Genomic DNA, 26,318 nt, shown 5'->3' with positions numbered 1-26,318 from the left:
ACGCAAGAAGCCGTCCCTCCTGAATAGACAATATGTTTGTGCCCTTTTCAACCTGCAACACTGCAGGTGCACACACACAAACACATATACAAAATCTTACAACACTGCATAATAACTGAGCCTTTAACACAGGCACATACACGAGATGGGCATGTCTGCTCGGTCAAAGAGGGGGTTATGGAGTTTAAAAAAATCCGAGAGATCATCACAGATTAGCTGCATCGAGCCCTGGTGAGGCAGGTGATGGTGATGTGCTGGGTGTGGCCGCGAATCAAGCACTCATGCAGTTTACCCGCTGATCGCTGTCATTAGTGGCCTACAGCAGGGCGTGTGCGGCTTCTCGGTGCTGTGAGAATAATCTGACTCCCTTTGTTGCCGCTTCGTGGAAATCTCCATTCAGCTGGAGTGTTTTGTTTGGATCAAGACTTGAGACTTTAAAGCAGAATGATCGCTACAAGAGTTCACTGACGGTATTAATTATGGTGTACAGCTCATAATATGTTTCTTTTGTTGATCCCTGTAGGGAAAGTCCTGCCCTTATCCACAGGGCAGGTCAAAGGTCATTTGCAGTGCAGCATTTCTGAAGCTAACAAGGAGTCAGTAGCCAGCATACATGTTTTTTAAAATAATTTTTGCCTTTAATTTATTGTGACTGCCACTTGTCCCACAATGCAATGCACACTGTACACACAGAGGAAAAGGACTCACACCTAAAAACATTAGTATGAGTTGCAAACAGATGTAAGATAGGTCCTGAAGACAAACAAGGAAAAATCTTAAGAAAGTTTTGTTTTTCCTTAAATTTCCATGAAAGATTCACAGTAGGATTGTGCACATATTTGATCATTTTTTGTTAGGGTCACCTGCATTAAAGATGGAGTCAGCAATTCTAATCCGATACACTTGTTGTCAAGTTCAGTCTGTCCACAAGCTGTCCGTTCTGTGTTCATGCTGAAAAGAAAAAAAGTCTAATGTTCTGCAAATGAGAACCAGACAAATTTTCATACTGCTTTCAGCCCCAGGCTAACAGCTCCTGTAGCTCCTGCTTCAGAGGCAGCGCTCACACTGGCACATTCCTGACACACAAGTGGGCTAACATTGACTTAAACTTAGAGTTTACTGGCCCTTCCCTGGAGCAGGGTTAGCTTCAAGTTTGCAGGGTGAAAACTGGACCTGGACCTAAACTGGGACTAAAAGTTGCCAGTGTGAAACGGGGCTGAGCAACCAATAGAATTTTATAAAGTTGATGTTAGTTATGTGTTGCAAATGACTTGTAACCCAGGGCTGGTAAAAGCGCAGTGCAAATGGTACAGCTCTGGTCTTAGATTAACAACATGTATTGGAAAATGGGCCAAGTTAGCCCAGGACCAACTCTCAGCCTGGGACTATCCTTAACCCACAGTGACCTTTGACCTTCGACCACAAATTCTAATCATCTGTGCAAAATTTGAAGAAATTCCCTCCAAGTGCTCTTGTGATATTGTGTTTAAGAGAATGACACTGATGCAAGGTTGCGGTGACCTTGACCTTTTACCATCAGAATCTAAATCAGTTCATTGTTGAGTCCCAGTGAAAATTTGTGCCAAATTTGAATCAGTTCAATCAAGATGTTCTTTATATATCACACAAGATATTCACAATAATGAGAAAGACCAGTTCACAGTAACCTTGATCTTTGACCTATGACCAAAATAATCCAGTCATTCATTGATGAGCCAAATTGGATGTTTGTGTCACATTTGAAAAAAAAAAAAAAAAAGTTAATGTTACATCAACTGTGTAGAAATTCTGTCTTTGTGCAACCAGTTCAGTGCTTTATCATATTTTAACAGCGCACTTAACCATATAAAATGGTTGTTGTTTTTGGTAGTGATGATCATGCACTCACACAAAAACATCCTGATAAATCATGGGCTTCACCCTGACCAGCTGGTTGATTAATGGCTGCACTCAGAGGTCCTCACACAGGTTTAGGAATGTGAGGAGAAAAAGCTCTCGCTGGGAGACTTGAGTAATTGTTCAATCCTGTTTCTGCGGGCTGGACTTTGAGGAAATGCAGTCTTTCGCATAACAAAACAAAAAGACACCATCACCTTGAAGAACCATGGCATTTAGCAGCGCAGTGTCATGTCAATAATTCATGATCAGTGTCTTTTTTTTTAATTTTTTTTTTACTGTTTTAAGTTTGTAATGCACAAACCAAAGAGGTCAAAATTCTCATCATTCCACATTCTGATTTATTGTGTCTTTTTTTTACTTTTCTTTTGGTTGAGGCTTTGCTGTTTTTGCGTTTTTCCGTTGTGTACACACTCATACATGCATACTAACAGAGCCACAGCTTGCCCAGACATGCCTTTTTTTCTTTAAACCTCAGGAGGAGTTCCTGGAAACAAATGCATGTCTGTGTCCTAAATATTGTGTATGGTATATTTCCCATATGACTGAAACCTTCTACCAAGCCCATAGCATTCAAAGTGAGTGGCGTGTTTAGACAGGAGCTACAATCTACACCAACTTCAACAGTCTGACACCTGACCTGACACACGTGAGTCTGCACTGTGGGCCCCGTAAACACACACACACACACACACACACACACACACACACACACACACACACACACACACACACACACACACACACACACACACACACACACAAAGAGAACTCACTTGAGACGTGCTGAAAGGATATGAAATGTATTTTAAAGAACAGAATAATAATCAATAAAACAAAAAAAAATGTGCAAGAGGAGTATGGAGTAAAAGCAAAATATTTTTACAGTGTAAATCAGATTTGTTGCTATCAATGAAGTGCACACACACATTCACTCAAACCAAAGCTGCAGCTCGGCTTGAATTCAGTGTGTTGGATACAGTAAAAGACTCGTAGCTGACAGATTGTCTCAACAGCAGAGGTTTTATCTATTTGAAGTTTCAGACAGAAGTGTGTTTTGAAGCAAACTCATTAATCAGTCTGTGCTTCCCCTCACTAACAAGGCACAGCTTCAATTTTCTGCTGAAACTGCATCTCGTTCCCTTTCCATAGAAGGATCGACGCATATTCAAAGGTGAAAAAACAGGATGTGAAATGGACTGGATTTATTGTGTTACTCTTCCTGTGAGCGACTCTAACCGAAGTTTTAAAAACGCACGGGATCAGGAAACGAGACCAGAAATACAAAGGAGGAATCAAAAATAGTTTGACCTCTGAATATGAGCACCGCCATCTTGGATCTGACATCATTTAGCTTATGTCATATTCAATGTAAAATGGTAGAAAAAAACACTTTGTCATGAAGTTAATTTCTTCACCCGTCCCTTCATCTTACTTTCTTGTCACACTTCTCTCCTCTTTGGAAACATTACATCTTTGTATTTTTTGTGGTTAAGTGTTATAAATACCATGTTTTGGGATCTGATTCTTTGTTCGAGCTTCTTTTATAATAACAATAATGACATTCTTTGGCTATGTTAGCCTTGTTGAATCCGACACGCGAGTTAAGACACTCAGACATTCAAAGACACAAACATTCATACATGTACAGGTGCAAATGTAACTGTTCTTTTTTTTTACAGTAGAGGCCCAGTGGGACAGTGCTATCTTTGGGAATTGTTGTTCATATCACACACAGTCAAAATAAACCATTTGTTTCTCTTTAAAAAGTTAGTGTTGGGTTTGACTTAAATTGTTGACTAAATTTGAGAAGACAAGTTGAATCATTATAAAATCACCTCAACTCGTATTCTCAAATTCAGCTTAGGTTAAATTAAATTTATTTTTACAGTGCATGTTTATTTTTCTTTTGTTTTGGGATAATACTCAAGGTTGCCATCCTTTATTTTTCATTTCTATCATTTTTGGGTTTTTTGCAGTTCTTCTCCTCTCTGTTTTAGGTCCAACTACCTCCGTGTTCCCTCTATTTATCAAAACATTTTGGAGGATAAAGGTCAAGGCAAGGAGTTTTACTCGACCCTCTCCTCCTGGGCCCTCCACAAACGGCTCCTCCTCTGCTCGACCTTACCATTTGGAAAATTATTAGGTGCGGTTAAGATCCCTCTGGAAGCACCAAAGGGTGGGGAAGGGCGTCCACAGTCCTGTTCACAAGCCCCTCTCCATCTTCCACCTTTGCTGAAGCTGTTATGTTGTGTCTATCGGAGGGTGGGGGGAGCGTGTGTCCGTCAGGGGTGGTGTGTATGCCGAGGGTGGCGAGGAGGTCCTGGAGGCGTGTGACGGTGCTCACCAGCTGCTCCTTCTCCTCCTCCAATGCAGAGACGTGCTCCTTCAGTCGGCTCTCCGACTGGGCCAGAGCCTCTACTCGGCCCTCCAGGCTGCAGACTCGAGCGTGTGACACCTGAGGCAAAGCATGATGGATCAAATGAGAGCAAAAGAGAAAATAACTTGTTTTTATTTGTGAAAAAAAAATTGACCACCGCACACTGAAGAACTTTATTGTGACTTTATTCAAAACGAACGACGCGTTTCGGCTGTAGCTTCCACAGGTTCGCTCAGTAAAATTACATGAGTATTCACAGGTGCGATAAATACTCATGAGTCACATGACTAATTATCAACATTATTATCATTATCATAGTTATCAACCCTGGCACTCACCCTTCCCACTTTGTGAGACAAAGGGACAACTGTAAGACTGGTGGTTTATTCTTTTTAAGAAATGTAGCCTTCTGGATAGCAGTTAGTTTCCTTATTGGGAAAATGGTAAATAAATAAGTATTCTAGGCTTCTTGATGTTTCTGATAAATGTTATTTTGTAAATAATGTCACATTGACTATTTGTCATGAAATCCTTGTTGTCTTTTGATAAGTTTTGTGAATATTGTCATGATTTATGCTTTCTTCAGATAATATGTTAGAAATACACTATATAATGATATTGATCATTAGTCATGTGCACTGGATGTTCACAGGGAGTTTTGTTCATTGTTTTCATTTGTGTTTGTGAGTGTACCTGCAGCTCCTCAAGCAGGTCGAGGTTCTGCTGTCGGAGGCTCTGATTGGTCCGCTCCAGCTGCGCTGCTCTCTGGTGTTGGTTAAGGGTCGGGGGCGTGTCTAGCAGCTCATCCTGCAGGACGTGGTACTCCACCTCGTAGGCCTGGAGCTGCTTTGACACGTCCATCTGACAAACCTGATGAACACAGGTGGTGTTTACAATGTGCAGCAACAACCCAGATCCCGCCATTCATACTTCTTAAATTAACCCTTTGAATCCTGGATCAACATCAACTTTCTTGTGTTGGGTTCAGATGGCTTTCTGAAGTATTTAAATCTTTGAATGCTGAGCGTTTGGTATGATTTCTTTAAAAACATGGGGGAAAAAAATTGGCAACTTGGCAAGAAATGTCCTGCAAATTGCAAAAAAATAGTAGATTAAGGGAACCTCAGCTCAGAAACTTTACCAACAAAAATAGACAAGAAAACTCACCTTTGGAAAGAAAATTCCCGACTATTAAAATGTTTCTGGATTACTTTACACCTGTTTTTATTTTTTTAAAGAGACAACCTGACATGTTTTAAAAAACAAACTTTAAGCCGCTCTTCAGTAAATACCTCGCAGCTTAATATAAGAAGACAATCTATTCAAAAAATGTTGTCTGATTAAGTCGAAGATGTGCAAGAAATCTAGACTCTTTGTAGCCTTCTTCCTCCTCCTCATTTTACTTGATTAGTTTTCCTGTTTTTCACTTCCTGATTGTGTGTCCTTGTCTAACACATCCTTTTGGCCCACTAATCATCAAAGCGAGCAATAACCAAGTCATTGTTTCCTACGTATGACACATGAGCCTTTTTGCTTATGTAACAGATTCTTGAACCACTTAGTAGTCACAACTTGGGTTTAGGGCTGGGCAATATGGCTTTAAAATATTATCACGATAGTTAAAGGCTGTATCGCCATACATGATGTTTATCCCAATATTTTTAAATGTCCTCTAAACTAACTACTAAAATAAAATAAAAAATAGTGAACGAACTGCAGTTACAATATATTTAAATACTTACTTAAGTATTTGTTGAGATCTAAGACAGTGACAAAGCTAAGTAAAGACTTATCAATCAATCAATTAATCAAGCTCTAAACAAGCAGTTTGGGCTGATCCAAACATGGCTAAAAGTCTTTGTCAGGTTTTGGTTTTTTGACCGAAATGCATTGGTTGCTGTACAATTTTAAACCCTTTCTTTATAATCAGATCTTAAAAGTGTTTTGAATTTTTGACATGTTTAAGCAGAAATCTGATCCTAAATTTTGGGCCGGGTGGGGGATGATAATCAACATAAACAATAAAGATAAGGTGCTTTCCTGATGGAAGCATGTAGCTACATGTAGCAGTGTACTTATCAGTCATGGAATGACTGATAGAAGTACAATCCAAAATTGGGGACAAATTAACAACATCTGAATACAAGATTCCATGTTTTCCTGACATCAGCATGTAGTTATATGTAGCAGTGTAGGCTACATAGTATAAACACTTGCAGTAACATACCTGGAACAGATGACCATATATATAGAGAAATCTGTCATGAGCTGACATCATCTTGATGCAAAAGTAGAAAAGTAGAAAGTAGAAAAAGTTTTTGCTCACAGGGTTTACATATCTTTATCTTATTACTTGAAACTTTGTGTCACATTTAATATGATCATTTGAGTTTGTAATGTTGTGTATATATGACAGAAAATTTGAAAAAGCATAATAGATCCCTTTTAAGGACATTGTTTGTTCATAAAACAAATCAGATCTTTTTTTGTATTGATTTAGGAAGAATATTTGAGCCACTTTATTGGGAAATAAAAGTCAGCATGAGCACACCAGAAATGTTTCCTTACAGCACAGTTATGGCAAGTACAGAGGCCCAGGCAGTCATAATAAAGTAGCAAGATAAGCAGTCACCTTTGTTTTCTGACTAACCTGTTGGTTTCTTTACAACTTGTAAATCTGTCTGATTGTGTCTCTTATAGTAATGCTACAGTGTTCTCAGATTTCAGAAATCTAACTTGGTGAGTTATTATTATTAATAGGAATGACTAAGAGATGTTTCCTTTGAATGTCACAAATTTAGTAAATTGTTGTTTTCCTGTACATTCACACTCAGTATTATTGCAGCATAAGTTTTGCATAAGCGGCTCCAAACATTCTGTGAGTACACACCATGTTTCTTTCTTTTTTTTTTGTGAAACTGTGAGACACACCACAGTCAACATACAGACAACCTGACGTTGATAAGTGGCACCTGAGGGAAAGTACCTGCAGGCTTGAGCATGACTCAACACCCTTCTGCAATTGCATGCAAATGATATGGTATATGCATACTTTCTAAACTATAGAGTGCCTTGATAACGTCTCTCTACATGTATGTGACTCATCACATCTCATGCAAACTGACCAACATTACAAGCAACTTCACTTGTAAGTGTTCCATCTTGCCATCAGCTTCCACTGAACTGACTCATAAAAACATTATTACACAAGAAGACTTCTGTAATCGTTTGCTTTTTGGAGTCGTTAAACACGTGTGCCTGGTGTTATTGACATTCGGTAGTTTCCTTGATTGTCACCGCAAACACTGACACATGAATTTAAGGTTAAATGACCTCACTGACGCTCCACCCATCAGCTGCCCTCATCAGCGCTGAAGGAGAGGGTGTGGTTCACACTGGTAGCACCTGCCACTCATGCAGAATATCCTTCTCTGTTTTGTTTGTTTTGCCTGTAAGCAATTATATGCTGTCTTTATCACTGCCGTGAGCTGTAAAATCAGACCTTGTTATGAAACGCATATTTAGATTTTGTTTTCTGCACAGTTTCTTGTATAGCAGCACGTGCAGCTGTTTGGAAAATTACCAAGTTTTTATTTCAAAATTAAACTACAGTATATATTCATGATTTATTTTGAAGGATTTGTGTTCTCAGTGGAAGTTAATGGGCTGTTGTGTGAGTAACAGACAGGAAAGGGAAGCTGAAAGGCAGTGACACGCAGACTAACACACTGTTGGTTTTGGTATTTTTATGGGATTTGGTGACGATATGAAGTTTTTAAAAGGAATGTCAGACTCATTTTTTAGCAATGGATAGATTACCGTTCCTTGCTTTCCCAGAAGTATCATCAACCTTCCCAGGCTGGGATGTGATTCAAGCACTTTACTGCAATCCCCAAAATTAAAATACATAAGATCAGCTAGTGCTGCGCAATTAATCTACCATTCTTAATCGCTAATCACAATAGCAATTGTGCGATTACATAACTGCATAAAAGGCTGCGATTTGCGTATTAAAAGGAGAAGGATAGTCTGGATGTGGAAAGTCCACCTACAGCCAAAGTCAAACAGAAAACTTTAGCCAGTTAATGAAAAAAAATACTTTTTTGGGAAAATATTCAGTTATTTTGGAATCAGTACTGTAAAAACGTAAGGTTTTGTATTATTCTCATTCTACTTAATATCTGTATGTTTTGAGTTGAGAAATACACACTTCAAAACTTTTATTATTCTCTGCATTTCCTTTATAACCAAGAAGGCAGACTCATGATATCATTTATTTATTATTTTATCGTAATCGAAATCGCAATATTGTTCAGTAAAATCACAATTGCACATTTTTACCAAATCGTGCAGCACTGGATCAGGCCCATAAAAACTTTTTATTATATTATTATTAGGAAGTCCAGTGACTAAAAGTGGTATTGACTTAGAGGTCCACTGATTAATCGACCCGCCGATTAAATGCTTTTTCGAAATAATCAATGCCTGCACTCACGAGGCGGCTTAAAGACGCGATGTCTGCAGACACATTTGCATGAACTGCATGCAGCCTGTCAGTGCGGCTGCTGTGTGTGGAACGATGCTCTTTTTCCCTCTGCATCTAACTGAGCAAGCAGATCAAGCAAAGGATGTTTACCAGGGTTGGAAATTAACTTTTTGTCGACCTGCCACTGTGGCTAGCGGATTCCAAAATCTACCAGTACTCAACAGATTACTACTGTTTTTTAAGCTATTAAATAAAGCAAATCTGGCAGCCATTTGCATATTTTACCAACATTAAGCTGGTGCTAATTTCCTGATGATTACCATGGGCTTTGCTTTCATTTGAAATGGAGACAAGAACTGTAAAGTTTGTATTACTAACAACATAGTCCACTAAAAATACTTTAACAGAGCACATGGAAGCAAAATAGGCCTTTTATAGAATGCCATTTTTAGTGAAAATGGCAAACAAATTGTGCTTTATAATTAATTTTCTAACATACCTCCTGTGGTTCATAATTATTTTGTTCCTTTTTTGTGAATACTGAGCTTGTGTGTTCAATACTTTATTCACAGAATATAATAATTAATAACAGAATCCATATTTTTTTGTTTATTATTACATTGTTGTATTTTATCAGATGCAATAAACAATAACTACAAGAAGATATTGCATTACACACTGGCCATTGAAAAACCTATATCTGTTGACTCCTTGTAGGGTCTGTTTGTTATTCTCACCTGGTTGATGGTTTTCTCCATCTGCACCAGGCCCAGGTTGGGCAGCGTGGTCTTGATAAAGTCCACTATGGACTCCAGGCTCTCGTGCTGTAGGATCAGCGGCTTGTGGCTCCCCAGCAGGCTCAAGGCCACCTTAAAGATGACCTCTGATCCCTGCAGGAACAACATATCTGAAAGAAGACAAACAGGAGTCAAAAGTATACAGAAAAGAAAGGGGAATAATTGGTCGGAAACACCGTGCCGTGACTTTTTTTTGGTTTGAAATTACGTAACAGTAAAATAAATAATAACAGATGATCAAAGCACAGCCTACTGTGTTGATTGGTGACTTCACTGTTTCTTTCTTTAAATGATGGATGCTTTGACGTCAATAAAAAGCTTTGAGCAAGCATAAATATAGGTCAGAGACGGAGTAGGTGTGTGTATTTGTGTGCGTGCTTTGAATGCATCAGGGTGGGGTAGGGGTGAGGCAGTATTGCATGAGATCACACCACAGATTAAAGAATGGGAAGGGAGTGGTGGAGCCCAACATACTGTATCATATCAAAGACTTTACAGCGTTATGATGATGCCTCACTGTAACGCACACACACTTACACTCACTCACACATACACGGCGTTATGCTCAAATGAGCATGAGGAGCCAGAGAGTCTGGTTCAGTGACTGAGCACCGTGTAAGAAATTAAGCATGAAAACAACAGTAAGGAAGGAATGAGGGAGAGGAAAAGACGTATAGCACGGGCTGTGGGTGTGATGGTATTTACACAAATGATAAAAGGTCACTTGAAAACAACAGCCTGTACCTGACAAACAAAGACTTTATCTCACATGTATCTGAGTGTACGTGACTCCCTTTTGGAAACTTGATTCCAAAGAATCATAAAACTTAATAGTTTATTCTTTAACAACAAAATGCCACTCCCATCTTCTTTTCCCTATTGCCAAACTTTCTCTGTATGCAGTTTGCTCTCTACACCGTCTATTTCCTCATGTTTTGCCAAGTCCTTCAATCACAGTTCACCACAATCACCTTCATCATTCCTTCATCATTCTGGATCCAAGATCTCATTAGTCCTACATCTATACTGCAGCCACAAAGTAAAACAAGAGTGTGGTCTAAGAGCGCGGATACATATTCAGCTCTCAAAGATTACCGAAGACTCTGGCCACAAAGCCGAGGGGGAAGTGTGAGGCGAAGGCGGTGAGGAACCAGGGTGTGGCGTACAAGCTGGGTCCGATCTCCTGCTGCTCCAGGTGGCTGTAAAGATCCCTGTGGTAGTCGTGGAGCAGCCGCGACAACTGGTACATCTGAATCTGACATGACAACACACCAGAGACTGTTTTATTAATCTGACTGGGAGCATGTGGTTGAGTGTACAGTTTTGTGCTTTTTTTAGATTTGTTGCTCATAAAGGTGTTATTGACCCAAGCTGTTGCATAGCAATGCATTATCAGTGAAACGGTCCATAGCAGAGCTTTGGAGCATATGCACACAGCTGCAGCATTACGTGCACCTGCTCAAAATGTAACTACTCATTGGATTGAACAACATCATTATGTTGACTACACATCAAAAGACCTGAAAAATAATAATTAATAAATAATAAAATAATTAATAAAAAAACAACACACACATAAAAAAATGAAGGAAAAAAAAAAGAAATTGCCTGGAAAAAGTTCTTAAAAATATAATTTCTTTAGCTTTTTTCTTTTTTTCCCCCAGGTATTTTTTTCCAAGCTATTTTTTTTTAACTATTTACTAAATCTACTAATTTATTGTGATTTGTGGAACATTTCTCATCAGTTTCTTCACTCCCTTGTTTACCATGTTTAACAAAAAAACTCTTGACAATTTGCCCAGGGGTCAAAAGTTTAAATATTACGAAAGGTGCCTGATAGCAGCACAAGAGAAGTGATGATGCTCCAGGTTTTGAAGGGTTAATATGCTAGTCTATGAGACATGTGATCTAGATAAGGGTGTGAACAGAGGCAGATTCTGTAAATGTGCTCTGTACATGTGGGACAAAGAGATCCTGTGTTTGTGTTTTACCTGCAGGATGATCATGTCAGGCCTGTACTGTTTGCGGAGCCCCACGTCATACATCAGAAATTTGAGCATGTTGAAGGCGTCCTCTTCCCCCATGTGTAACAGCAGCACTCCCGCAATGAAGGACAGGCCCTGGCAGTAGCCCACCTACAGTAACAACAATAACAAACTTCACGTCTGCACAGATGAGGAAGGGGAAAAAAGCTTAAGTCTTTAAGACAGCTGACAGGTCAGTTTAGTCCACTAAAAGAGGAGGAGGGAGACGCCCAAAAAGAAAGTGAAAGAAAGAACACTGAAGGAAGAATTTAAGGATACCTCGGGGTCCAGCAGTGAGTAGGCTTTCAGTAAATTATACAGAGACAGCTGTCCCGCTCCCAGCTGTGCTTGGAAATATGGATGAGTTGGAAAAGTGCGACCTGTGACCAAAGAGAGAGCATGATGTTATCTATATTGCAAAAACATCACCACTGTTTATATTTAGCAAGATGCGCCACTGCAGACTGTTTGATTTCTCAGAGATCAACCTGTTAAAAAACAGTTTTAACCCACACACACACACTCATACCGTTCTGTGCACAAAATACGCTTTTTCAAAATCAGGCTGTAAAAACTTTTAACCCTTTGAATGCCAGGTTTGTTTTCATGATGCCACTATGTTTTTAGATGAAAATAAATTAATAAACAATTATTTATATACTACATACAACGTAGATTTTTTTAGTATTATCAGAGCCTGGGCTATGTCAGTGTTTGCTGAAATGTTAACTGTTACATGCATTTATTCGAAATAGCATGTATTTTCTCCACATACCAAATATGGTCAAAATGATGTAATCAGGTAGAAAATAGTAAAAATGCCAAACAGTATGAATGTTTAAGTTTTGTTTCCACAGTGTATTTTAGACTTTCTGTAGGATCGAAACTGGAAATTCCAAAATTTAACAAAAATTCGCAATTTGCCAGAATTTAAGCCATATGCATGAACGCAGACAAAACTCTAACTAATGAAGAATGAAAGGCGCGTAAAATGCGCCAAACAGGCCCTAAGGGTTAATAGATTTGATTTATTTGATTTTCCTGACATACTCCTGCAAAAAATCTGAGTGAACTTTCCATAAGAGACCTTTGGGTGTGTGCATGTGTTTGAATGAAGCACATAAACTCTATTCGACTTTGCCTTGGGGTTGCGAGACTTCACACTTCGCTGTTGATGAGTGAAAAAGGAGCTAAGTGCACAAGCATTTGTCGACAAACATGTTGAAAACATACATGGCTTTATGCACAAAAAACAGCCTGCCCTCCCTTCAGAAGCTTAACATGTAACAGAGGATGGGACATCTGCCTTGACAACATAATGACCTGGGATCTGTAAGAGAACATTCTTAACATGGATGGGCTAGTAATTGGCAGGTGTGTGTGTTTTGGGGACCGAGGACTTCTTGACTTACAGTGTGAGACAGTAAAGCTTTGGAGAAGACAATGTCGATCCGGGTGAGTGCTTATGCGTGGAATGTGCTGTGGGGGCTTTATCGTTTGTGAACATGAAGCCAAGACTCCCTCCCCTGCCTGGAGGAAAGTGTGTGTTTCTGAATGTAAGGTTTGGGTGTGTTGCAACTTCACAACGCTAAATTCTATACCTTTATTCTCTCGCCTCACTCATTTCAACTGCAATTTTGCATGTTTACGTGAAGCCGGGCGGGTTTAGAGCTGCTGTGCAAACATCTTTGCCGCGTCAGCATCATAAACACCTTGCGCTTTTATCCTACAGGACATAACACCTTCATACTGGGCCATGTTAGCTATAACCATCACTCAATTGCCGTTACCTCTGTCGCCGCCCTTATATTTGATGTAGAGTGAATAACATGATAATCAGATGAAAGACACAGGGTGAACAGCAAAAACAGGGGAGGTGAGGTGCTGCAGGGATGGATGTGTGGGTGGATGTGTGTGTATATGTATGTGGGTGTTACGTGGGTGAGGTGTAGGTAATGTTTGTGTGTGTGTATGTGTGTGTGTGGGTTTTTGGGTGGGAGGTGTTTGGTACATTTGAGGGTGAAAGCGTTAAAATGAGGTTTGACACACTGAAATGTACTTTGACAGGGAGTTCACCAGATTATATCTAAGACCTTTAGAGACTTTTTAAGAAAAATCACAATAAGGCAATTTAATACCTTTTTGATGATCATACTTGTCAAAGAATTGTGGGAAATCATTAGGCACAATCAACTATAATTTAACATACATTTAATTTCATGCATATCTCATAATGGCAATTTGTAAAATATTTATTTTTCTAGTAATGGACCCAGATGATGTGGAATGGTTTAACCAGTTCAGAAATAAGTGAGTCAATACTGATGTAATTAAATCTCTGTGATTGCTATGGCGTATAGAAGTATAGAGTTTTTTGCTCTTACATTTATTTTTCATTTTGTTACCTTAATTTAGTTTAGTTTATTTCGGTCATTCTAGAACTTCTACAGCTCAAATACATACAAAAATAAATAAATATTTTTCTATGTTTACGTTACTTTTTACTTTGAGTTTGGGAAGACCTGTTTAGTTCTCAGCTACTTAAACTTGAAAAATTGACAGTGAAACAAATAACATCAGCTAACACTGCTTAGCTAGCTGACCTTAGTGGGCTGCGGTTGTCCCACAGAATAAAATAACTCAGTCGACTAACTGTGATGTGATTGTGAAATGTAACATTAGTTCCACTAACTAGAGCAACCTTATGAACAAAAAGTAAACATCATTCAGTCAAAATCATGAACACTGTGACCTGGCATGGCGGTAATGGCGGCAAGGCAAGAGAGTAAAACACATGAAGCTGTCGCTGGATGCGTCTCAAACAACCCGCAGCCAGATACAAAAAACAGAACCAGTCAAGTTGCACTTGCAGTTTCCATCAATATCTATCCAGACTCACATATAGCCATTTGACAATGCTTCAAATATGGATGTTGCTGCGAAGACCTTAAATATTCCAAAACATGGAAATGTCATATCTTAAATCATGCAGCAAAGTAAACAATGACAACAGTCTTAAGATTAGTGTCACCAATTCAGTATCTAACCAAATGTCTCCCCCTCTGTGTTCTTGCAGACTATAATGTCAAAGTGAAATTGACCTTTGACCTTTTGGAGATAAACTGACATCACTTTATCACATATTTTTGTCATAATGAGGGAAAGAATTCTTGAGTTATGGCCAAAGTCGTGTTTTATGAGGTCACAAGATCTTCATGAGAATGAGATGGATCAGGCCGCAGTGACCTTGACCTCTGGCCACCAAAATCTAATCATTTCATCTTTCACTCCAAGTTTGTGGTAAATTTAGGGAGATTCCCCCAAAGACTTCTTGAGATATTGCGTTGATGAGGATGGGACCATACACTGTATATAAAGACGGAAGACGTGCCCCCACTAACCCCCCGCTATGCAAGTGAGGTTAAAATATTTGAGATAAGAGCGTTGCCATCTTGTGAGGGTGATGTCATTGAGAGCCTGCATCTGCGCAGTAGCGATATCCATGGTGGGGGAGATCCCGCCAAAAAACGTGAGCAGCCCCATTGAGTGCGAGCACACGGATTGGCTGTCACAGCTACCAATCATGGTGGAAAAGCCCCCTTTAGTATAATTCAATAACTCATTAAAACCAAACTTATCATAAAAACAAACACTTGAACAAATATCAGGTTGGTGAGAACCACCTTCAGTGACAGAAGCCATCTCTGGACAATATTTATTTGGTGTGTACTTTGAGTTTTTAGTTTGGCCTATATCCCATTCACTATCATGGAGGGGTGGGCTTTATGACCTATACTGCAGTCAGACACCAGGGGGCGATTTAGATTGTATAACCTCACTTGGGGGGAAGTTGTCATGTCGTCCATCTTTATATACAGTCTATGGATGGGACAGATAACCCAAAAACACTGTCACCACTGCAAAGGCATTTAAAGAGAACTAGTGTCCACAGCAGGCAAGAAAGAAATATTTTTGTCAAGAATATTCAAGACTTTTAATACCTTCTATGGCCTTTTGTTAAGGGAACTGAATTCGACCCTTTATAATACTTTTTAAGACCTGTAGATACAGTCTGCAAAATGTAAAATGTGTGAATGAGAAGGAAATTTGTGTTTTTATGGACAGGGTTTACTGTATATTCATGTGTATCTCAGTGTTCTTTCCATGTAATGGAATAGCTTCAAAATCAAGCATATAAAAATGTGTGCAAGTGAATATGAATATTATCTGTGTGTGTGGTGTGTGTGTGTGTGTGTGTGTGTGTGTGTGTGTGTGTGTGTGTGTGTGTAAGTTACCCAGATCTATGAGGATGGCGTGTTGCTGCGAGGTGAGCTGTTTGAGCAGCTCTTTGTACGGAGTGTGATTGGCAGGGGGTCGGGACGGGACCGTCTGTCTGAGCAGGTACTGCTCCGACAGAAACTTCCAGATCTCACCTCGATGTTGCCTTGGGACGCCTGCCGAAAGATGACAAGAGATGAAAGAGAGTGAGGGTGGGGTTGGGCGGGGTAGTACTAAAGTGGAATGACACGTTAACATGCCATACCTGACAGAGGTTCAGATGCAGACATTGTCAAAGACCCATTTCTACCAGTAATATGCAAATCATGAGAAAAGCTGACGTCAGGGCGTGAAAATGTGGTGAACCTCAGGGGGCTGAAGATACTCAGAAGTCCTAACTCCTCTGAAAAAATACCTCATGTAAGCCCAGTAATTAGTCTGACTGAGTGACAGACGGGGAGTTTGTTTGCCAGTAAAAAGGGTTTCTAAACAGTGAGTGAGTGTGGAGTTTCACTCCTGACTTTAGGAACACATACGTAGCTGTATGCAAATATTCTGTTTTTCCACTTAAATCTTTATTAACACAAATATGTGTGACGTTGCCATGTAAGTAGAGTTGGATGATTAACTGATTTTATCAAGGAATTTGTATTTGTGTTTGTTTTTTTTTTTTTTTAAATTCATATCTAGATTTTCTCCTCCTCTGCTCTCTCTCTTTGGGCTTCCGTAGGTCACAGTGGGCTGCGAATGTACATGTGAAAAGATCGCTAGAGAGCTGGAGGGGACGTTGTTTGACTCCACTACAACAGACCAAATCTGAACTTAATAAATGACATTACTTGTTAACACGGAACTAATGTTTAAAGACGGTTGTATGATCTCAGAATTGATCGTTTTTAATATTCTCTGCTGTAAAGCTGTACAATATGCAAAACTGTGTGATATGCAATACAGACTTGAAGCCCTTTACATTTTTCAGTTTGCCTTTGTTCATTTTTATTGCTGAAATTAAAGCAATTTGTAGTTTGTTTTTAAGAGAGAAAAAATGTCCATTAAAACTGTAAATCTACTTTGGAGTGAAAAAATCTGAGATCTTATTTTTAGGACATATCGCCCTGCCCTACATGTCAGTAACGACAGAATAATAAACCCAAAGACAATAGCTTAAGTACAAAACAAAAACTGCTTGGGTGTATATAAATTTTTACATCCTTGAAGATTAGTTTCTATTGTTCCAGTCCAGTGTCGTCTTTTTGAGTCTGTTATAAAGTTAGCTTTTTCCATTTTCTTTCTAGTTGTGCTTCTTGTAGTCATAGTATGTGTCAATTTTTCAATTAAAAAGACCTTTTCCACAGCTGTCAGCCATTGGTCCTTCAATGGTGGTGTGCCATCACCTCAGTTCTAAGTGGTAGCTTTCTTGCTTGCTACTAGCAGTATTTTGATCAAATATCTATCACTGGCATTAACAGTTTGTCCAAAGAATTTACATACAAAAAACACCAAAGGGACCTCATGTCCTAGTATTTTCTTTATCTCTTTGCATACCATTTCTAAAAATATAATTATTGCTGACATTTCCAAAAAACGTGAAAAACATACGACAAAAGAACCACACTCTCACCAACGTTTCTGACGACAGCAACTGATTACTTTACATTTTTGGCGTAATAAAGACACAAATCAGATTCTTCCGTGAGAATTCCCTCCAGGCGAATTAGTGTATGAATGGTCCATCTTACACACATTATGCCAATTTTTCACTGAGTTCTTTTTTCCCCATTTCACCTTGATATATTTAGTTAAATGTTTGTTATTAGTGTTCAATCATTGATATAATGCTTAAATTATTCTTATGTTACTTTCCTGATATGCTTTAATTTTGATTTGGATAGCAGTATTCACCTCCAAGAATCTGACATGATTTTTTTTGGAATAGTCCTTTAGTTGAAGGTACGTATGAATTTTTTTCATTCCCAGTTTGGTATCTTCCTCTCAGATTTCCAAAACTCTCCAACTGTTATTCATTTTGATACCCATTGCTTAGATCCTTGATCATATTTTTCAGGCTGAAATTTCTATTGTATGTATGCTAATATTCTAAAAGGAGCAGAGCAAATATGTTATTTTTACACTTAGGTATTTGTATGGAGTAAACAACTAAGATATAATAAGATATAATTCACTGAAATTAAGAGCCTGAGTATAACCACAAAACTGTGTGTGAAGATCACAGGGGGGAGGATGTTCAAACATGTGACCTTGCAGCTTTACTCCCGTGTGACCACCGTGTCAATTTGATGTCATCATCTTGCGTCATAATCTAGATCTTAAGGTTAACTCAGTTCTGAGACTGATCTTCATTGGCCAGAAGCCTTTCTGCTTGCATGTGCAGTTTGAACTTTAGATGTCCCGTTACGTTAAAGGCTGAGGACAGCGGAGATAACCTCCCTGTCCTCTGTGCGGAACATACTGATACTAGAAAGCAGAACAGAAGGTCTTGACAATGAGAAAAACTCAGTGAGCGGAACAACTGTTAAAGTGAAATACAAACTGTCTTTACTGTGTGCACACATGGAATTTAAGCTCTCTTTTTTTGCAGTATTTGTTAAAAGGGTCCAGGCTGATGATAAGCATATCCTTACAATTCATATTTTCAGTTTTGGAGCTTAATACATTAAGCTTTGGTCAATATTTGCTTATACCTCTGGGTTTTTCTTTAAAAAAAAAAAAAGAAGAAAAGAACAAACATTTCCAAGAGGAACTGATATATGTATTTGTGGAACCAAATATGTACCTTGTGCAACAGCAGCGTGTATGGTCTCTGCGTCAAATTTGACCTTTGCCCTCGCAGGAGTTCCCAGCATCTTTTCCCACACCAGAGTGACCTCCTTTAGACACGGAGTGATTTCCTCATAGTCCAGCTTCAGACGTTTGTTCTGCAGATCGCTCTCTGAGGCTACGAACATAATAAACACACAGACTTCAATAACATGACAACTCTTTGTCAACCTCTTGTCTCGGTCCTTAGGTGGGTGTGCGCGCGTCTGTGTGTATAGCCGAGGTGCTAACACCTGGCCAGATGCCAGTGCGTGGCTGTCTTCAAAAAGCACCAAGTCCTGTACATTTTGTCTTTCTTTTTGGTTTTGTTCTGCACTTGTGCACTTTCATACACTACGGAAACAGACTTCAACATGCTCTTTGTTGTGGTAACCTAGCCAGAACAATAAAACCAGTGTAGAAGACAAAAAGCAACTGTGACTGCAGACAAAAACTGATTTAAATTTAGAGAGTAAAATACAAATGTGTTTTTACTATCTGCACGCACGCGCACACACACACACACACACACACACATTTAAAAAAAATAATATACATTTTATTACATTACACTTTAACTTTTATTCTCATGTTTTAGTCTTCTTAGTCTTGTTTTTATTTTCTATTCTCTAGCTCTTTAATGGTGTCTTTAATTGTATTTAAAACTCTTTTAATAAAGTATTTCTTTTGTACTTTGAATTTCCCTGCTGTATGAAATGTGCTATACAAATAAAGCTGCCTTGCCTTGCCTACTTTGTCTCTATGCAAAGCACTTTGTATTGCCAGCACAATCATGTTTTCTTCCTGTAAAACAAACTATGACGTGTGCTTACATGAGCTAGTACCCACCCATTTCAGCCAATAATATCATGACATCCACCTGTCAATCAATCTGCAACTTTTAGCCACACAGAAGCTAAAAATTAAATTAGCGAGCAAGCAACAGCATGCTACATCTGTGTGTTTTTGTTTCCCCAAAATACCGTGGTTACAGGCCATCTGGCTAGAATTTGGCCACTTTTAGGAAAGTGGTGCCTTTGGCAGCGTCAGATAATGCAAAAGGGTTTGGAACTCCAGCAACACTTGTAGTATTTAAGTATGTAGTATTCAACTTTATTGCAAGACAACACACCTTATCAGGGTCATCTGATGTTGCTGGATTCCAACCTCCTTTTGACTTATTACCCTTTTCCATGCACCTTGTAAGTAAGTCAAGTTGTGCCAAAAATCCTCACCTAGCTCCATAATGTGTTCAGTGCTTTTTACAGTGGACTGCCTTAAGAACGTTACACGGTGCCTATAATGAACTTCGTATCTCTCTTCCCGACATATATTAGCGTATTGGCATTACACCACTGAGACTCACTTTTACGACATGCCCACTTTTAAATGATTAATCAAATAACCTCTAAAGATTATATCTCACCTTTTTATGCTGTTTCTCTATCACGATAAATGTATCACGATACTGATGCTAGAAATGTCTGGACTTAAATTACCACCTCTAATAAGGTCAGACTGAGAAATTATTAAGGTTTTATGAATTAAAATCTTCATTTTTTAGACAAAGATCATTCTAACAGGCCAGGCCAAATGCATTTAATGAGTGAGGCTGTCATCCTCTAGTGACTGAATTTATCAGATAAAATATTTAATAATGAGTACAAGATTTAATCACACTTGAGGTAGTAAATCAAAATACATATATCACACAAAACCAGAAAACCTTTCCTTTTTTTTGGTTTGGTTGGATATGTTGGAGGCAAATGGCTCAAACAGAGTGAGCTGGGGATGTGTTAGAAATAACTGCTGCTGGTTAAACACCGTGTTTAACTTTCAAGGTGTTTTGTCAAACATGCAATAAGTGATTTTGAGCGGAAGCAAGTTGTGAACACAACATATCATTACCGTTTAAGTTGATTTATCGAATTTGACACACACACGCGCGCACATACACACACACGCGCGTGCGCGCGCACACACACACACACACACCCCTGCAGTGTCATAATAAGATGTTTGCACAATCAAATCTGTGACTTTCTCATTAACAGGGCCTGTAAAGTAAACAGAAAGACACAAACTGTGAATTCCGTTGCAACATGTTGACAGCAGTGATCAAAGAAGGTGAGGGCACACCCAGCACCCCTCATCTGTTCCTCTCTCTCTGGCAACACCCTTCCTCTCTTTCCTCCCTAATCTCTTCACCCACAGCCCCTCTCTTCTTCTCTTTTCTGCCTGCGCTCGACTCCTTCCTCTCATTCAATCCCGTATTTGTCTTGTCCGTCAATCCCTCTCCCTTTTTCTCTCCCCCATTCCCCTTGTGGACTTCCCCACCCTTTCCGCTCATGTGTGGTGTCCACCCAGCAATGACAGGCTGCAACTTGGCAGAGCTTGGGAAAGTGACATCATCACAGGAAAGAGACAGCCGTCGGTTTCCCGCTCTAGCCTGTACTGACATCTTCCAGGAAACGAAGGTAGATGTGCAGCCAACAGGAGGAAGACCTGTATTTGCATCAGCAACATTTTGCTAAAATAAGCCTGGGGCTATAACAAAAACACTGCAGCTTTAATGAAAACATCTACAATATGCAAATTGCAAATATGCAATAGACTGCTTTGCACAGATCTGAAATCTAGAATAAACACATTTTTAAATAACTTGGCACTGGATGAATTAAGATCTCAAGAGGCCTGGAAGTGTTTTATGAAGTGCCTCTGCAATCAGAGACCGAGGAGGCGTGAGTGACCTGGAAGGTGTAGTCTGGATAATAAAGGAAAACTTGGACGGAGCAGATAGCTGACACACCCAGAGTAAGAATAGATGCTGCTGGAGAGGCCGAGGTCTTATCAGCTGTCTGAGCAGCCAGAGTCTGGTCCATCAGGGACTCGCTCACTGGCTGCGGCCCAGCTCACGCTCAGTCTCTCCTCTCTCCAAACTCTCCTCCATTTCTCTCCCATTTTGTTGCCGGAACTATCCGCCCATGATAACACACACCAAGATAGGATACGCCGCCCTGGGGCTGACAAAGATACACACACACACACAGATGGAGGCACACACTTTTGCAGTTTGACCCATAAACCAGGGCAGCAGTGAGGGAGATAAACAGAAAGTATAGAGGACAGAGAGTTCAGCTCCACCCAGAAAAATAAGGGATAGAAAGGTGGAGCGCACCCTGTGGGAGAAATAAAACATCATCAAACTATAGACGCCCAAGAAAGCTGCCACACACTGCAGATGTGTGTGCTGGTGTGTACAGTGTAGTGAATGTTTGTGAGTGTGTGTGAGGTTGCTGTCCGGACTTGTTTCTTCCATCAATATTGACCCACATTCCCTCCATCCACACCCTGTTATGTAGTGATGATTTCTATTCACCCTGTTATGTAGTGATGATGGATGAAGTGTGTGTGTGTGTGTGTGTGTGTGTGTGTGTGTGTGTGTGTGACTTAATGGTTTGTATACAGTGCAGGTAGTTAGGGGTGTGGTGCGTAGCTAAGCATGTGTTGATGTGTGCCAACTAGGTCAGAAAAGCGATGGTGCACTTGGCCCACCCTCAGATATGCCCACAGCAATCTCACACACACACACACACGCACACACATTATATAAGCTGCTGATTTGCAATGTGTCTAAATATAAAAAAAGAGATAAAAAGAACAGGTGTGCCCTTTCTCTGGAGTTGCAGCATTGTTTCAGCCGGGACATTCTGGCTGCGTCTAGTTGCTATGATACCAATATTTGCAGAAGTAAAAATGTCGACAAAAAGGTAGAGTATAAACCCTCCCGGAACAGCACAGGGCTTTGAAACCAACAGTGCAATTACAACTTCCGGGACTCATATGGGAGATCACATCGAGATTTGATCCACTTGATCTGATAACATTTAGAAATTCTGAAGTAGCTGCATGATTGAATACCTTAATCCTCACTCAAGTTAGCGAAGGGTAACCAGAAGTTAGCTGCACGGCTAGTAAAAATCTGTAGTGCACCTGCTCTTTGGACCCCAAGACGCAGAAGATCCGGGTGATACCGGGGAGCTTCTTGAACGTCTTTGGTTTCAAGCGCCACTGAGCAACTTTTAAAGGAATGAATAATAATAATAATAATAATAATAATAATGAATTTCGCCTTTCATGAAGTCAAGGTCGCTTTACAACAACAACTACAACAAACACATCCCATCCCTTCTCTGCTGTAACTGGACAACGATGAGCGGAGCATTTTATCCAAAGATGAACATTTTTCAAATTCAAGAGGAACCAACTCACATGATTCAAAAGACATACAATAAATCCAATTCAACTTTGCAGGACCAGGCAGAAATAAAATGTACTGTGTTTCAATCTGGTATGTATAACTGGACAGTTACTTTAACTGCAACACAGTGCATGGCAATGTAAGTGTTAATGCTAATTATAAGAGAGATTATGCTACCAGTTTGTTTGGTAAATGATTTAGGATGTTTGCAAAAATAAAACATCATCTTTTGTTTATGAACGTGTGATAAAATTACTATGAAAGGCTATGGACGGGGCGCCTAGTGGCTCACTGGATAGAGCAGCTCTCCATATACAGAGGCTGTGTTCGATTCCGGCCTCGGCCCTTTGCTGCATGTTGTCCCCTCTCTCTCTCCCCCTTTCACCCTCAGACTCTCCTGTCCATTAAAGGCAATAAAAAAGCTCCAAAAATCATCTTAAAAAAAAAGGAAAACAGGCTAGGCTATGCTATACTGTGTGTGTGTGTGTGTGTGTGTGTGTGTGTGTGTGAATACTCTTCATCCATTTGACTCACCCTGTAGTTTCTGGTTCTCCCTCTCCATCCTCTGCAGCAGGATCTGCTGCAGGATGGCCTTCCTCCAGAGCTCCCTCAGCTCCTCTTTGCTCCTTTTTGTCCTCTCCTCAGGTACCACCCTTATGGACGAGTCCCCGCTTCCTCCAACTCCCACTTGGCCCACGCACACTCGACCCCCCTCCAGACAGGGGTCCCCCCTCTCTGAAAGACATATCAGATAGTATGACATTATCTTAGATCAAATTACACTACATTACAGCAGCAGGATACAGCAAATAAAACCAGAGTTACCATATTATAATAGTCATATCATAAAATAATGGAAGTTTTCATAATATTTGGTTGTTAAGAGAAAATTAGGGAGTTAGGGAAAATTCTATATTCACTGGACATGACACACTTGGACACTTTTTATCTGGGGGAGACCTTTTATTGACCCATATTCAAAAACCCCAAGTCAATTCTGTTATTGACAATCCCTCGGATATTCCTGCAAAATAAAACGAAAACTGCTAAACATAGATATATTTGACACAGTCGGGTGCAACGCACTGGCAGTAACAAAAAAAAAAAGTGTTTGTGTGACTCCACCCCAAAGTACAGGGTGGATCCCAAACCTCAAAATACCCGGTGTTGTTTAAAGGAAGGACATAACAACTATCCAGATAGCACTTCTCTTTCACTCCGTTGAAACATCATGTTTCAGTTTGATCACATGCATGCACACATGCACTCATGCACGCACACATACGCACCCATGCACGCACACATACGCACCCATACGCACACACACGCGCGCACACACACGCGCGCGCGCGCACACGCACACACACACACACACACACACACACACACACACACATAGACACACCCCTCACACCCAGACACACACGCCTTAGCTTGGCTTAGGTATGTCAATGTGATGCTTATCTCTCCAAAGACTCATCTGAGGAAATTAGAAACATGTAAGATAGGTCAGCGACACACACAACACACACACACACACACACACACACACACACACAACACACACACACACACACACACACACACACACAATGACAATAGTGTTCTTTGTGCCAGGTGAGGTAAGGATGTATGTATGCCTTTGTGTCTGTGTCAGGCAGACTTTCCAAGACATGCTGGAACCAGCATAGTCACTATGCAAACATATGGCTCTTATGTTTTTAAAGAAGTGAAGACAAAGCAAACGTGTGTGTGACACAAACACACACACACACACACACACACACACACACAGACTGATGACGACTCTCTTGAGAGACACATGTATTTGTTAGACAAACACAGACTCCTGCCATGCTTTAACGTAACAGCTGAGGAGTTAGCTTTTAGGTGTGAAAAGTGCACACACATTCACTTGTACAGACTTATCCTGCTTATTTAAACTTGAGGGGATTATCTGCTACATCAGTTTCCTTTATCTGTACCTTAACTATAGCTACCATACTGCATATGCCTAATCTTAACATAAAAACTACGCCTTAATGCTAAAATAACCACACGCACGCACACACCCTCTTGCATAAAGTGGCACAATCCACTCCCTGAACAAACACTCCAATTTCACCAGAAACATGTCCTGGAAAACACACACACAAACACTACATGCAAAGTGGGTCAACAAGGCTGGCGCTTTCCTCTGGCGCTGTCTGTGTGTGGACTGTCAACATGACCTTGAGACACCGCCATCCTCTCCAACACACACACACACACACACACACACACACACACACACACACACACACACACACACACACACACACACACACACACACACACACACACACACACACACACTCAAAAAGTCGACACACCCATGACCTCATGTGTGTAAGCACACACATAAATACACGCCCAACTCAACCCAATTTAGCTCTGCATTCAGCCTGCACAAAGCCCATCACACTGACCTGCTAAAAGCACTGTTATTCCTTTGCTTGACGGCAGTTGACTGTCAAAATAAACTTCAGGTGCAGATTTTATTTATGATGAAGAGAAATGTCCTACTTGATGTTTACCTGTTTGATTTGAAAGGGAAACTTAGCACACAATGACGGGCCTTAACCTCTCTAATCCCTTCAATAAGTAGGTGGATAAAAAGGTCACATTAGTCCCACATTCCTGTTGTGTTTATTAGACCGAAACGCAGAATCCAGAGGGGTGTGTGCAGAAGTGAACAAATGAATGGTAACACTTCAGTGTAATGTCATCCATTATCAAAAAATACCATCTTTGTGAAGGTCAAAGGTCAATAGAAGTGTGGGAGTATGTAGCTGGCTGAGAATTTGGACAATATGAGACTTCGACACCCCCCAAGGGTAACATGAAAAAAAATAATCCCCGTAGCTGTGCTTGGATTCCTATTGAAAATATGCTTTTACTATTCAGTCATGTGTTCAGTCATCTTTGCTTCAGCAGTCTCCTTGTGGTTAGCCTTGGATGTCATTGTTGTCGAGAGCTTAAAGGGGTACTTCAGATTTTTTGAAGTGGGGTTGTATGGGTTACTTATCCATACACAATATTACAAATGGTAGATGTCAGTGAACATGCCCAGTTTGAAGAAGCAGGCTTAAGCACAACATGTAAGCTAAGCAATGTACTACTGTGGAGGGATCAGCAACAAAACACATTTATCCATCTAAAAAAATCAATATGAGTTCAAGTGTATGCCTTATTTTGAGTATTTTCACTGCTTTACCTTAATGTTAGACAGTGATTCAGTGATACTTCACGGGAAAATGAAGTGATTATATTGCTCTCTTTAAAGCCAGAGTCCATTGAGAAAAACAGTAATTTAACATTGCTAAACATGGGAGCTGCT

General features: G+C 40.0%; 1 protein-coding gene across 5 annotated transcripts in view; it reads right to left on the bottom strand.

Moving 5' to 3' along the window:
* Positions 1-2,683: 2,683 nt before the first annotated feature.
* Positions 2,684-26,318, bottom strand: part of tbc1d1 (TBC1 (tre-2/USP6, BUB2, cdc16) domain family, member 1) — a 71,844-nt gene continuing 48,209 nt past the window's right edge. For all 5 annotated transcript variants that reach the window (XM_088075385.1, XM_042484948.2, XM_088075386.1 and 2 more), the window contains 9 exons: positions 23,474-23,674; positions 18,656-18,817; positions 15,879-16,037; positions 11,863-11,963; positions 11,551-11,694; positions 10,655-10,814; positions 9,500-9,669; positions 4,970-5,146; positions 2,684-4,354 (listed from right to left, as the gene is read on the bottom strand). In XM_088075385.1, the coding sequence (XP_087931511.1) occupies positions 4,049-4,354; positions 4,970-5,146; positions 9,500-9,669; positions 10,655-10,814; positions 11,551-11,694; positions 11,863-11,963; positions 15,879-16,037; positions 18,656-18,817; positions 23,474-23,674 (1,580 nt within the window). In that variant the 3' untranslated portion in view covers positions 2,684-4,048. The remainder of the gene's footprint in view (positions 4,355-4,969; positions 5,147-9,499; positions 9,670-10,654; positions 10,815-11,550; positions 11,695-11,862; positions 11,964-15,878; positions 16,038-18,655; positions 18,818-23,473; positions 23,675-26,318) is intronic.

This window comes from Plectropomus leopardus, chromosome 3, assembly GCF_026936395.1.
Source record: "Plectropomus leopardus strain MGB_pleo_1.0 chromosome 3, ASM2693639v1, whole genome shotgun sequence".
Classification (NCBI taxonomy): domain Eukaryota; kingdom Metazoa; phylum Chordata; class Actinopteri; order Perciformes; family Serranidae; genus Plectropomus; species Plectropomus leopardus.
The sequence above is the reverse complement of the archived record's forward strand: the minus strand, read 5'-3'. Positions and strand labels throughout refer to the sequence as shown.